Source organism: Phasianus colchicus, chromosome 6 (assembly GCF_987193195.1).
Source record: "Phasianus colchicus chromosome 6, bPhaCol1.hap1.1, whole genome shotgun sequence".
Classification (NCBI taxonomy): Eukaryota; Metazoa; Chordata; class Aves; order Galliformes; family Phasianidae; genus Phasianus; species Phasianus colchicus.
The window spans coordinates 38225703-38239159 of NC_143441.1; the positions used below are offsets into that span (position 1 = coordinate 38225703).

General features: G+C 37.3%; 1 protein-coding gene across 3 annotated transcripts in view; it reads left to right on the plus strand.

The window, feature by feature from the left end:
- WAC (WW domain containing adaptor with coiled-coil) overlaps positions 1-13457 on the plus strand; it is a 55063-nt gene that overhangs the window by 2174 nt on the left and 39432 nt on the right. For all 3 annotated transcript variants that reach the window (XM_031616067.2, XM_031616065.2, XM_031616066.2), the window contains exon 3: positions 162-357. In XM_031616067.2, coding sequence (XP_031471927.1) covers positions 162-357 — 196 coding nt within the window. The remainder of the gene's footprint in view (positions 1-161; positions 358-13457) is intronic.

Here is a 13457-nt window from a genome sequence, read left to right on the forward strand (position 1 = left end):
AAAATTAGGAGGACTAATGGTGGTTGCTTAAATGGGAAATGAAAATTAATTACTTCAAAAAGAATTTTGGAAAAAAGATCTAAAATTTATGACTGATGTTAGAATGTTCTTTCTGTAACTATATCTAATGAAAATGCCTGTTCTCTTGTGATCTGTTTCAGGCTCTTAAGTACTCATCCAAGAGTCACCCAAGTGGTGGTGATCATCGTCATGACAAGATGCGAGACACCACAGATCCTTCACCACCAAATAAAATGTTGCGGCGCTCTGATAGCCCTGAAAACAAATACGGTGACAACACAGGGCACAGTAAAGCAAAAAGTGTGCATACTCACAGAGTTAGAGAGAGGGATGGTGGTGAGTTATCTTTAATTAACCTTTATTTAAGCAATTACTACTTTCTCATGAAATTAAACAGTTGTCACTCGGATGAAGGGAGTGTTGCACTAAGCGATGTTCTTTGGTGCTTGGAAGACTACGGTGAAACAAAAAACCATGTTTCCTTGGAAGTAGGCACTGTAACATCTGTTAGCTATCTTATTTTTACAGGTATGGTAGTTCTTATTTAAACCACAGAGATTTAATTAACTTTTTTTTAATTAACATGTCTGACTTATTTCAGACATGCTGCAACATTCAATAAGGTGAAACCATATTCTAGATTTTTCCCTAGTACTGGCAGTCTTAGAGGCTTACATTGTTATTTTTTGAAATATTTTCGTGTTCCTGTAATGTAGTTATGTGCTTCGTAGACTACACACTGTAAAATGATAAAAAAAGCTCTGTATCTAGTTGCTGTGTAGATCTCCTAACAATCTTAAAATTAAAATCAAAGACAGCACTTAGTACAGTATCTCTTGGCAGAAGCTTAGTCAGGTAGCTTCCTCTTTTTACACTGTAATTTAAATGATAATACCATGCTCAGAAGTTTTAAGATGATGTTATTTTCTATTCCTACCTCCTAAAAACACCTAAAAGTAGGGTTTTCCTTTTAATAAAAGACAGTAACAGCTGGAGGTTTGAAAGGCTTATTACTGACTGAATTTGGAAGCCTGTTCTGTAAGTATTGTTCTTTGTATCATGTAATAAAGTATTCAGGTAGAGAACTTGAGACAAAGAAGCACTGATAAAAGTTCTGTGTAAAGTTAACAACCTGTGATGTCCAGATGTATTTATCGCTGCAGTATTGTTACTTGTTAAAGTAACAAAGAAAATATCTTTGTCTCCATTAGAGTATATTAGTTCCATACCACATGTACATTTATGGTGCTCAACTGTTCTTACAGTTCTTACGTTTTCCCACTTTTGGGGATTAATAGTAGACTGCTGATAATGAGATACTACTTTATGGAAGGTTTGCAAAGACTGGCAGCATTTCTTAGTACATTGGTTTTCGTTATATTTCCTCGTACTTGAAAGCACAGTAATCTCAGAATGAAATGCATGTGCAAAATTGGTAGACTGCTATTCCACGTTACTTTTCAAGACACAAAAGTGCCTTCTCTTCCTTGTTTGCCTGTCCAAAGATACTTGTCCTACCTCCTCCTTTAATTCTGCTGAGTTCTGGTGCAGTCAGTAATCTGATTTCAGTGAAGCTACATTTAGTGGAGTTATGCATATATGACAACGTTTGGAGGATGAGACTCTGTGTGGGGAGCATATTTGCTTATTTTAGTACTAAAATTGTTTTTGAGGGTAGAGAACAGATTCTAAAGCTCTCACCGAATCTGGACTGAATAATTGGTGAGTGATCTGAGATGTGGATGTAGACAGTAAATTATGGAGGAAAAGGAATTATTTGTAGCTTTGTAAGTGTAAGGAACCCTGTCCTACTGCTGTTAATACAGTGAAAAATGTACTTTATCTGAATGTTGTTTTGTCTAAATTATATGTCAGTGGACTGGGAGAAGGAGGTAGTCTTAAACAGTTTGAGGGAAGTTGCTGATTTTGAAGGGGCATCTATGTTATTCTGTATTAACAATGAAGTGATTTTTCTTGTGTGTGTGTTCTCAATAAGGTTAGTTTGGTGCCAGTTTCCATGTTTTAGCACATACTCAAAACAACTGAATTTAAGTATGTGTATTACTGAACCAAAGCTGGGCAGATGTGAGCCAGGAGAATGCCAGCTTTGTTTTCCAGAGTAACTCCTTGCAAGTTTGAAGCTGTTGCATCTTATTTTCTGTGTCCCACTAAGGTCTACTGAATCTTTCTGTCAGTGTGAATTAAAGGTAGGTGTTAGGATGTAGGTGAATATGGACACCTGCACGTTGCTGATACCCAAAAGGCACAACCTAATAGTTTGCAGTGTTCTCTGTCAAATTACTCTGAGGTACTATTTTGTTTTGTTTTGTAATATTCCCTCAGTTTTGCGGGGTACAGATGTATCTTGGGGGAAATAATAAAAAACTTTGCTGTGTTTAGATGAGTAGGTATCAAGTAAAAAAAAGGATGCTAAAAGTTTTCATCCAGTTGTACTATGAGTTGGTTTTTTCAACACTTTGCAGTGACTTCTGGGGGAAAAAAAAAATAGGTTTGTTTGTTTTTGTAATTGCTGTACGTTTCATTATTTTAAAATGAGTAGTGCTTGATTTGGGGCTATTACAAAGGTACTATTGCCTTCCTGTGATCTAGCTGAACTTAGCAAAACAAACCTCATTGAAAAATCTCCAGTAATAATTTCCCCAGTCTGCACTGAAGCCCCAGATAAGCAATCTTTGTTTTTCTTATCCCTTAGAAATCAATTCAGAAATGTGGGGTATTACTGCTGACCATAAATATGAATTAACCTGATCTGCTCCCTTTCAATTTAGTGTTAAAGAAGGCACTCTTAATATCACCTGTACTCAATTTTGCTCTGGAGCGATACAAAAAGATGCATTCATCCAGCATACTGATGGGTGCTGGGGACTCATTTAGTCTTGATTGACTCGCTTTTTTGTGGTAAGGACAGAAAGGGCTAACCCTTGTTTAAAGGTGTAAGTGTAAACACAACGTGAAAGTGCTGTGATTCAATTGGTTTATAGTGAATAAATAAAGAAATGTTAGAGTCCTCCCACTGTGAGAAGCTTTGCTGTCTATATAAAGGTATTTGTTATCGTAACTTATACTGGGAATCTTTTTTTATTTGCAGAAATGCATCCATAAGAAATGTTATTATTAATAATAAATATTAATGATACTATCAATAATAATTATTGATAATTTGATTAGTAATTAAGGTTTTAGAACTTGGGCTAACAGTAGGCCCTCCATACCAACACAGTGCAAGCAAAGCATTTTTCAGAGTTGCTTCCTACATGGTTTCTGTAGAAAGAGGGCACAGAAAGAGACATTAGTTACTCTGAAGAGAGACTTCCAAGTTTATCTTGTACTAATGGTAAAGTACATGCATGTTTTTGTCACATCCCTTGTTTTCAAGGAATGCTTGTACGTCAGGCATATCAGAGTGCTGGAATAACTTTGTTCTTGCTTTCAGGTCCCTGTGCATGAGCATATTATCTGTATGTGCAAGGGTTTGAAATCTAATGAACAGCCTCCCCCTTCTCTGTATCTCTTATTTCTAGGTCAGCTGCTATAGGCAACGGTGGAGCTGTAAGAGATCGGGAGTCTTAGGAGACCAACTCAAGTGTGAAGTTCCTGAACAGTAACAAATAGGGAGTTACAGCTGGCATTGTTTACAGGGAGTGGAGCTATGAAGGGCCTTGTGAATGTGGAAGAGTGTTTCCATTAAAGAGAAAAGGGAAGTACAAAGATTTTAATGTTATAGTGCCCAGGGATGGTAGATGATCTTTTAAGTCTTTTCAAAGGTATAGATGAGGTAATGATAATGTTGAAAGTACAGGAAAGAAAAAGGAAAGCACTCAGGTATGTAGGGTAGCTTTGGGAACAATGTGAGGGGGAAGGTGTGTGTGTATGTACATATATCATTTAGGAGTGAAAACAAAGAGGTGGCCTTCGGAGTTTCTGTTTTGTTTTTAAAATGATATTAATTCTGACTTAAAGGTTTATGTGCCAGGCTGACCAACAAGTGATAGCAAAGAGATGTAGCAAAACTTAGTCCAAATAAAAATAATTTAGTTTAGTTGATTGATGTACACAGATGTTCCTTACAGTGCAAATACTGAGCATTTCTTCACATTTACCATTAGGAGACTTCAAAACAAATATGTTCTTCGTGTTAGGATCTTAATGGATTCTTTAAAAGAAATGGAGAGCATAAGTGTACGCAACATGACTTTCTTTTTCCTGGACTGTATGCTGTTTTCATGAAATTTGATTGTAGTTTGTTACTTAAATTTCAAAATATAACCAAAATTGAATGTTTCTTTCGCATGCTTTCTTAATTTGCAATTAAAAATACTCTCAATAACAGCTCTCTCTGCTCTGTGCTAAGAATCATAATTGTTCTGCTGTCAGAGCCTGTGTGGAACATTGTATGTGTTCCTAGTTGTAAAGAATTGTTGCTGGGAGCTGGTGTCATGAATTATCCTGCATTGCTTTTAGCGGTTCCTGAAGGAGTCCAGAGTCCTCACTGCAGAAGGAATGCTCAACAGCTGGATGCAGGAAGTGAACTTTTCTTTCCTGTGTTAGCAACCCTTGTGGCAGAGGAGGGCAAAAAGCGAACCGTTGGTTACATTAGCATCATTGTTAATTAGCTGACAGAAATGAATGGCATTAGGGCAGGTGGAAGAGAGTGGAAGCTGCCTGGGCAGCATGCATTGCAAAGAGTAAATTAAAAGACTGTTAAAAAGAGGGAAGCCTGAGAACAGTGAAACATAGCACGGAGAAGGGTTGAGGAAGCAGATGGTGTAGATGCTAGCCATTGAGTCAGTGCTAACTGCTATAAATGGTCCGTTACTATGAAGACGGTTTCTTCGCAGTCACCACTCACCTGGGATGAGTAAAGTCTGTGATTCAGATGAGTGGGTCATCCATGAAACAGGCTTTGAAAGCTGCATCCCCAATGTCAGATTCTGGGACCACTCAAATCTTAAAAGCTTTCTGTTGGATTACAGAAAAAAAAAAAAAAAAAAAGAAATGGAAAAAGTAGTTTTCTGTTGTTTTCTTTGGGTCTCTAATTTGGAATAAAAGCTTTCTCATATATCTCACTAGTAGTAGAACCTTCAATTGGTGATAGTTAATTTTAAGAGTTTGCTATAAAAGTTGGGAAATTATAGGTAATAGAGCAGTTGAGAATGGAAAATAGCTTTAGATTTGCTCTGTAAGCTTGACATTTCTGAAGTGACTTTTTATTGGATCAGTTGTGTTAGTTTTTTACTATGATTTGGTGGTAAGGGCTTTGTTGTTTTTACTCTGCTGTGAGAATCTCAGAAAAAAATGGGAAAGTGTAATAATAGTATCACAAATATACCTTGTGTATACACTTCTTTAGTTTTGATGTTCATAATGTTGATGTTCAAAATTACTTTTGAAAACTATCTGCAAAGCTTGCTTTTAAAAAGCACAGGATGGAAGGTGCTTTTAGCTTCTTATACTAATAATAGTTGGAAAGAATTGTGCCATCAAGATGACAGTATTAAAAGCTGTGACTTTAAAGTGTGCACTTAGGTTTGTGAAGTGCTCTGTTTTCTGATGAAATTCAAGTATCTGATGTAGTAGGCAACGTACTAATGGGAGACCATCCAAAGTGGAAGTTCCAGCACGTGGCAACAAGTGATGCTGCATGTTTGCAGGCTGTTGCTGCAGCCAGTTCCCCAAATCCGTTGGTATTAGGATCATGATGCTGGGAATGTTATTTACATTCTCATTTACTAGTATGTGAAATACAGATCTGTAAATAGATAAATTCAAGGTTTTGCTTTGTGGTTGGTTTGTTTGAAGGAATATCTATCTCTTAGTGTTGTAAGAACTCATAAACGTTTTGGATTGTAAGCGTAATTTGTTTGAGCAATTCTAATAGCTCGACCTGATAAGCTTTTATGTGCAAATTTAGTATTTGGAGAAGAAAAACATTGTCCTTGAACAAGTTTTGTTAAATTTGCATATCCCTGGTACATTAAAAGCACACTCCCTTGTGATTAGTTTACTTAGCATTGTCCTTCCTGAAGGTTTGCTTCCAGTTTGCAGAAGTAAATTTAACGCAGGCTACTGTCCGAGCTTCTATGCTTTTGGATTACTCTTCTGGAATTGGGAAGCAGCAATGAAAATGGGTAGTTCTGATGAGTTGTCTGCTTCGAGACAATAGTGAAGAGAGCAATTTGTAAATGATGTGGCATTATTTACTGGAATTACTCTGGGCTCTCTGATGGCCCCTGATTAAAAGTTCCTTAACTGCTAGTTGGGACATAACTCCTTTTTCTGAAGAGAAATACTGTTTCTTGACAAGTCACATTTTTTTTTCCCTGCTGTTTCTACCCTCTCCGTATAGACTATCAAATAAACCTACGTAAGTCACTGCGTTATGCAGAACTTGCAGAGAAAGCTCTGCCTCTGCTCTGGCTGAGAGAAGAGATTTCATTGAAATGTGATTTGCCTTCTACATGCTGTCTTCTAACTCAGGGTGCTGTAATAACTTTGTGGTGGAAAACAGTGATTCAGGGGCGCCGAGCATGCAGCATTAACTGCTTTTGTTTTTGAAGTCCACTTCTGTACAAATCCCACAGGCACTTCCTGGGAAAGTCTTTACTCTCGAAGAAGACTGTGTTCCTTGTTGAAGTTCTTCAGTTAAGGGGAAAAAAACCCAAAAAGTACTCGTGTTGAAAAGCAGTTCTTAACAGTGATGCTTGTAGTGCTTTTGTTTTGCCAGCGGTTGTTTGCAGTGTGAAAATGAATTTCTGGACTTAAACATAGCACTTGAAGAGGGAAGCATGCTGTTATGTTGAGGAAGATGATGTCCTGTTAGTGTTTTCTCTTGAATTAGGAAGGATACTAAAACATGATTGTACTGATCTGCAGGTGCTTCTGCTGCAACTTCAGTATGAGAAGATTCAGTTTCCTTTCTTGAAGGCCTTTTGCAGATTGCCTGGAGTATCTTCTGAGAAGTTCTGTTGAGGAGAGATCACTTAAAAATGAGTCTGGTGAAAGAATGCTGGCAAACTCTCACTGTGTTCAGGTTAACAGGTCTGAAAGAAACACTTCTGTGTTCATTCCTTTTCTCTTGGACAGTACTTGATTTTTCTTCAAGCTTGAGAGGTTGAAATGCAAGTTTTAAGATGATTTACACTTTATTTCTGACTAGAAACTGATGAGAAGTGGACTCTTGGAGCAGTATTCAAGAATAATGTCTAGTTGGAATGTCTGAATTCCAAGTTAGTGGAAAGGGGTGGAAAATTGTTGAGTGGATGACTGACAAGAGACCTCATTATTCATTTTTATGCTGTCTGGTAAATGCATGTGGCTTTGACATGATTCCATGCATGCAGCCGCATTACTGTGTGTTGGAAAAGAATGAAAATAAGGTACCTTAATGCCTGTGTTGATTAGGTCCATTCGGAATAATTAGTTCCTTTCTGTGGCTGTTGTAAAGGGAGGAGTTGAACAGCATGTCAAAGTTGAATGCTGTAGTTTTTCTGCTGCGTTTTTAAAAACGTTCCTAATTTTGCTTCTACAGCAGCAGTATTGATGAAATGTAACTTAACTGCTTTGTCATCACTCAGAAAAGGGACATGGTATGGTATGACTCTAAGTGACACAGGCAGGGTACTCAGATATGAACTGCTGGTTTCCAGAGCTAAATTTCTCACCTTAGTGTTTCTCACGTGTGGCTGGGGTCTTGACAATGCTTTTTTTTTTTTTTTTTTTCCTAAGCTTTTGTTATTGGTATTTTGATATTCAGAAGCTAATTTCTCTCTGGTGATTCTTACCAACTGAATTTAAACACACAGATTTTGAATCAAGAAAATATTATTTACTTCATTTTGCAGACCGAAAACTGAGAACTTATTTCAAAACTGCTTCCAAAAGTATCATTAAAGATGTTTGTTTGTTTTTGCTACGTGTGTGGATTTAATCTTGCACCTAAATAAAAACATTCTCGTCTCTGAGGAACGAATTGTAGGATTGTTCATGACTTACCACTAATCTACAACTGAATGGCAAATAATAAAAACTATTCAGTAGCACAGAGCTAGCTAAGTTACGCAAGAGGGAGAATGCTGATTTCTCTGCAGCTAAAAGTGGTCTGTTGTGTGAAATGTTACAGGAAGGAGTGTAAGCATTAACAGAAGGAAAACAACTATGTACAGCGATGACTCTTAAAACAGATGTGAAACTCCTGACACAATTAAGAGCATAACTGCTGAGTGCAGTGCTAGCCAGAAAGTTACATGATCAGGGGACTATCAAGCAGGACTAGACAGAGATTACCTCTCAGTGCTAATGTGACAGCTACTGGAATACAGTCTCTTGGTTTGTTTTTCACAGTTGGAAAAAGATACTGATATGGAGATTTTCAGAAAAGAGGCGAGGAAGTGACTGCAACTGATACTAGGGGTTAGAGGGAGAGATAGGAAGAACTCTTGATTTAGTTACAAAGGAAGCATTTAAGGGTTTATTTAATGAATAGTTGCGGGAAAAAGAAGTGGAATAATCAAGAGTTCTTTAAGGTCACAAACAGATGCGAACACCATCCAGTTAATCTGGATATTACATTATTAATATTAAATATTAAATTATTGTTATTAATGTTAAAGTATTCAGAAAATAGAAAAATTGGCACAATTTTCAGTGTTTTTAGAACCAATTGGAGTAACTTAACTGTGGCAATTTTTGCAGGGCTGGAAGTTTTAAAATTGAATGACTTAGTTTTCTAAAGTTTTTCTACTGCAGAAAGTTGAACTTAGCTGTTCAGAGGTCCATTGGTAAGTAAAACATTAACATGAATATTTGTAGTTTACATCTTCTGGGCTTGTGGCTTTTTCAAATTAGAATGGATTAAAAATTGTTGCTTCACCTCCTGAGTATCCTACCAGTGGTAACCTTTTGTTTTTTTGGAGTGGTTGAACTTGGCTCCTGGAATGTGAGGGTTATGAACCTGTGAATATGCTTTGCATTGCTCTGTAGGATTTGGTCATAGAGAGTGTGCTCTTTGGAGTGTGGTTCTGAGGTCAAGTGAAACTGTGCTAGGTCTGGCAGCATATGCTCAACTTGCTTCACCGCTTCATACGTTTGCCAGATTGGATTTTAGTTTGAGTTGGCCATAACCACAAGCTTCATCCATTTGAACACCATATGAGTATTGTCAAATGGCTTTTTTGTGTTAGACCTGCAGAATTTGCGTGCGGCAAAACAAATGTAAGATTCTTAAACTTTTTGTCTTCCTTTACGGAAGAACTTGTTGCAGAGAGGTTGACATGCTTGTCTCAATTGCTTTTTGAAGACCTATTTATAAGGCCTTTCAGTTTTCCCCCCATGCCAGCAAACATATGAATTCAAAGTTAAATTTAGTAATATGGAGGTTAAAGAGTAATTGATACATTCTGTAAAGATTTCTGGGTGGCTTGGGCTGGGAGGGACACTGAGGATCATCAAGCTCCAGCCCCCTGCTGCAGGCAGGGCAGCCAAACTCCAGGTCTGCTACTGGACCAGGCTGCCCAGGGCCACATCCAGCTTGGTCTTGAATACCTCCTAGAGGTGATGCTGCAGATGTGCTGCACTCCTTAAACTCATCATGTGCAGATCATTCTTCTGCAGAATAACATGAATTTGGAGAATATTTAGAGTTAAATTCATCTTTCCCTCCCATTTAAAAGCTGTTTAAGGTTTATTAAATTCTAGTGTTTCCAGTATTTTTTCTCATTTGTTATGGTTAACTTTTTAAAGTGTATTGAGAATTAAAACAATTAATAATCTCTTTTTTTTTTTTATGAATTCTGCTACAAAAGTTTTCACTTGCTAGAAATGTAAACTGTAAGAAATTCTGTAAGATGGAGTAATCAAGTTGCTGCTTGTAACCTGTAAGGAATTTTTAAGTCTTTCCTTTAAATGATCAACAGCTCTCATATGTGTAAAGTGAGGAAGTGAATATATGCAATCACTTATGCAAATCAAACTGTTGCTGTTTCTCCTCTCCATATCAAGTGTGCTGGGTTACCTGTTCAGGTACTTGTCAAGGTCTTTGTGACCCTATAGGAAATAGAGAAGGCATAGGGTGACGGCTTGGTGGTGACTTCTGGTTCCTCACTGTCCTGTTTTCTGCTTTCTGCCCTCAGCTTTAGCTCTGAATGTGGGATATAGAACTGGGCTTAGAGACTGAGATGGCTACAGGATGAAATGAGAGCATAAACCAGGCTACTTCTGCTTACCTTAAGATTCATCAGTTTTCTTTAAATATTAAATAAGGCAATATTGAACATCCTTTTTGCATTGATTTTACTAATATTTTAAATTTAAAAAAAAAAGTGTGATCATGGTTGAATTGGTACAGCTTATTGCAAAAAATATAAAGGAATTTTGAAGAAATTTCTTGTCAAATTTCTTTTTTATTAATAATTGAGATGTTTTTTGCCCCTTTTCTTAATTAGTATGTGTTAGATGATGATTAGTATGTGTTAAGTGGCAGTATTCTGATCTTTAAATTGTAGCTGTTAGTGTTTGATCAGTCCGGACCTCCTGTGCTTTTAGGTAGGTAATGCTTGAATTAAGACAGGTCATTTATGTGCCTCAGGAAACTCCTGCCATAAAATCTGTACGTGTGAGTCCACTATGTTTGATAACCCAAAAAGTCCTTAATGCTTTCCTAACTTCAGCCCACTGGGAGAGCTACCAGAAATGCAGACGGAAAGGACTCATCTGTGCCTCCGCATGGGCGGGTGACTAAAACCCAAAATGCTGCCTTGTTTACCAAGGAAAAAACAGAGTTTGTAGCACATTGCCTGTTACATGTGTGTGAGCTCACTCAGTAGAGGTTGCTACGTGGTAGGTCCTGAATGGGAAAGGTAAAATCACATTGGTGATTCAAGAGGAAGAAAATATATTTGTGTATCATCTTTGTATTGTTTTTTAATCATCAATGCTAACGAGCTGCACTTGTTTCTAAACAAAACAAGTTTGGCCATTGCTGAAGTACAGTAGCACCTTGGATTTCTTTATGAAGAGTCTGTGTCAGAACTGGCACTGTCGTCGTTCCATACAGCTGTTCTGGCAGAGAAGCTGCCTACCAAGGAAAAGAAAAGCTTGTGGAAACTGAACGTGCTGGTGAATTTCTGCAGGAACAGAGCATGATTAGATAATGCATACAAATGTTGGTTTAAAAAGTGATTTTTAAGTAAGAAAAGGTACCATTTGTGGCCTGTGTTTGGTGAAGTGAGAGCTTTGTGTTTATTCTGTAACTGTACGTAAGGATTTGTGATTTCAGTGGTTTTGGTTTGGGCTCCTGAGCAGTTTAATCTGCTTACTGCAGGAATCTGAGGATCAGCCTTTTTGCTAAAGGAAAACATGGTTTGAGGAAAAATTATCCGTAGTAATGGGTGTGTTAATATTAGGTTTAGTGGGCAGTGAGTGTGTTCAGTTACTATGGAAGCGATCTCAACGTAGATAAACTTTACAAAAAATCCGTCTTTCCCCTTCTTCAAGCCTGTTACATCTACTGCTTTAAGAAATTCAGTATCTCAAGTAAGACTTAAAAAGTGTATGTTTGTGGAAGATGTTGTTATTGTAGAAATCTGATGCACCTTGGAAAGCACTGGGTACATCAGTCTTTTTCAAAATCTTTTTAAGAAATGATATTTACAGCTGTGTCCCAGTTACACAGATGGGTTGCTTTCCCTTGGTTTCCTATATTAAATACTTTTCTGTTTTACGTCCTTCATGAGCAAGCAGCAGTTCTTTTCTACTCCTCTCACTGGGTTTGTTACCAAGTTTGTCAGAGTAGCAGAGTTATCAATTATTCATATCTCTATCAGTAGCAAAAGCAGAGAAAGGAAGTCTATGATCTGCCTTACTCATCTTGCTTGTATTTCAAACATACCTGCTCACTCACAAATGAAAAGGGAAAAATGTGGTGGTTCTGTTGTTTTCCTTGCCTTCATTAAAAAAATAGTGCACGTCTGCATAAACACTTCTATCCAGATGAGGTAATACACCTTGCCTCATTTCTTCCTACTGTGTTTATTCCACATGTTTACATTCCTCTGGATGATGGGAGATTTCATGTCAGGTGTCACCCTTGAGTAACATCAGTGGGTGTGCAGATCCCTCCTGCTCAGTATTTCGCTCGCTCAGACGCCTGCTGCTGACAGGTTAACGCGTGTAATTTTCTAATCCTCTCATTTCTTCTGACAGAATACTGTATTTACCTGATTTGATGTGAGAAATAATGTGATCTTTTTCAAATTCAAGCGGTGTCAAGTACATCTTTCTGGCAAAATGCTGTGTAAACTTAGGGCTGCAGGCTCTCTATAATCCTTTGGAGTGTTTACTTGGCTGGGGAAATAAATGAGACACTTGGGCAATCAGATAATCCTAAAATGCGTTTTCGGTTTGTGAACGTAACTTGAGCTTTTGTGAAGAGGCCTATTCCTCTAGTAAAGAGATTCTAGGAAAGCTTAGTTGAATTTTAAGTATGTATTTAAGAGTTAATTAATTGGAAGGTGAAAGAATTGCAATGTAGTGTGCTCCGTGTTTTAGGCAGCGTGCCTTTATTAAGCTGTGCAGAACATGCAGCCTGACACTGTGGCTATGAATCTATCATACTGAAAGCACAAGGTTTATGTATATAAAGGGTGTGTGTATACATACATGTAAAAAAACATTTTCAGGTGGATCCTTGTTATAATTGAATACTGAATGTAACTGTACTGTGTGCTTATGTTTTTGTTTTTTTTTAATATGATATATATTGAACTAGATTTTACTTGAATTTTGCAGATTAGTTTCTGTGAAGCTGCTGTTTCTGTGTTCTTGGGGATTTTGGAGCCAGTTCTCTTTGTGTATTTTTCTGTCCCAAAGAGTATTTTAGCAATTTTAAGTGGTCTGATCATCTCTGAACTAAAAAATCTGAGGCTTATGCTAGAAAGGAACATAAGTCTAGCAAGTGCTGTGTGACCAGAGTCTGTGTGCCAGCAAGCATGGGTAGTGCAATTTTATGGTAGGAAACAAGAAAATAAGTCTACATGCATGCTAATTTTCTGAAAGTGAGCCTACTTCGCTTTCTTCTTTCAGAAGAATGCTAGCAACATGTTAACCATAAGAAATAAGGGTGAACAAAAGCTTATGAACTTAATGACTTACTTTTAAAAAGTTGCTTTTTGGCAAATTATGGCAAAATGTGCGTGGATTTATTTTTTTAAAGAGTTTGAGCGTTGAAGTGTTACTATCAGTTCAGCACACCCTCTTTTTTTCAGAGTGGAATCAAAGCTTTAACATTTTAGCAGTGCACTCAGTATTTGAGAAGTGGTACTTGTTATGACTTCTGAAATCATGAACAATCAGAAATTTTGTCTTTTTAGAGTGAAGGTTTAAGAATATAGTCTTTGTACACCAACTTGGATTAAGTGGTG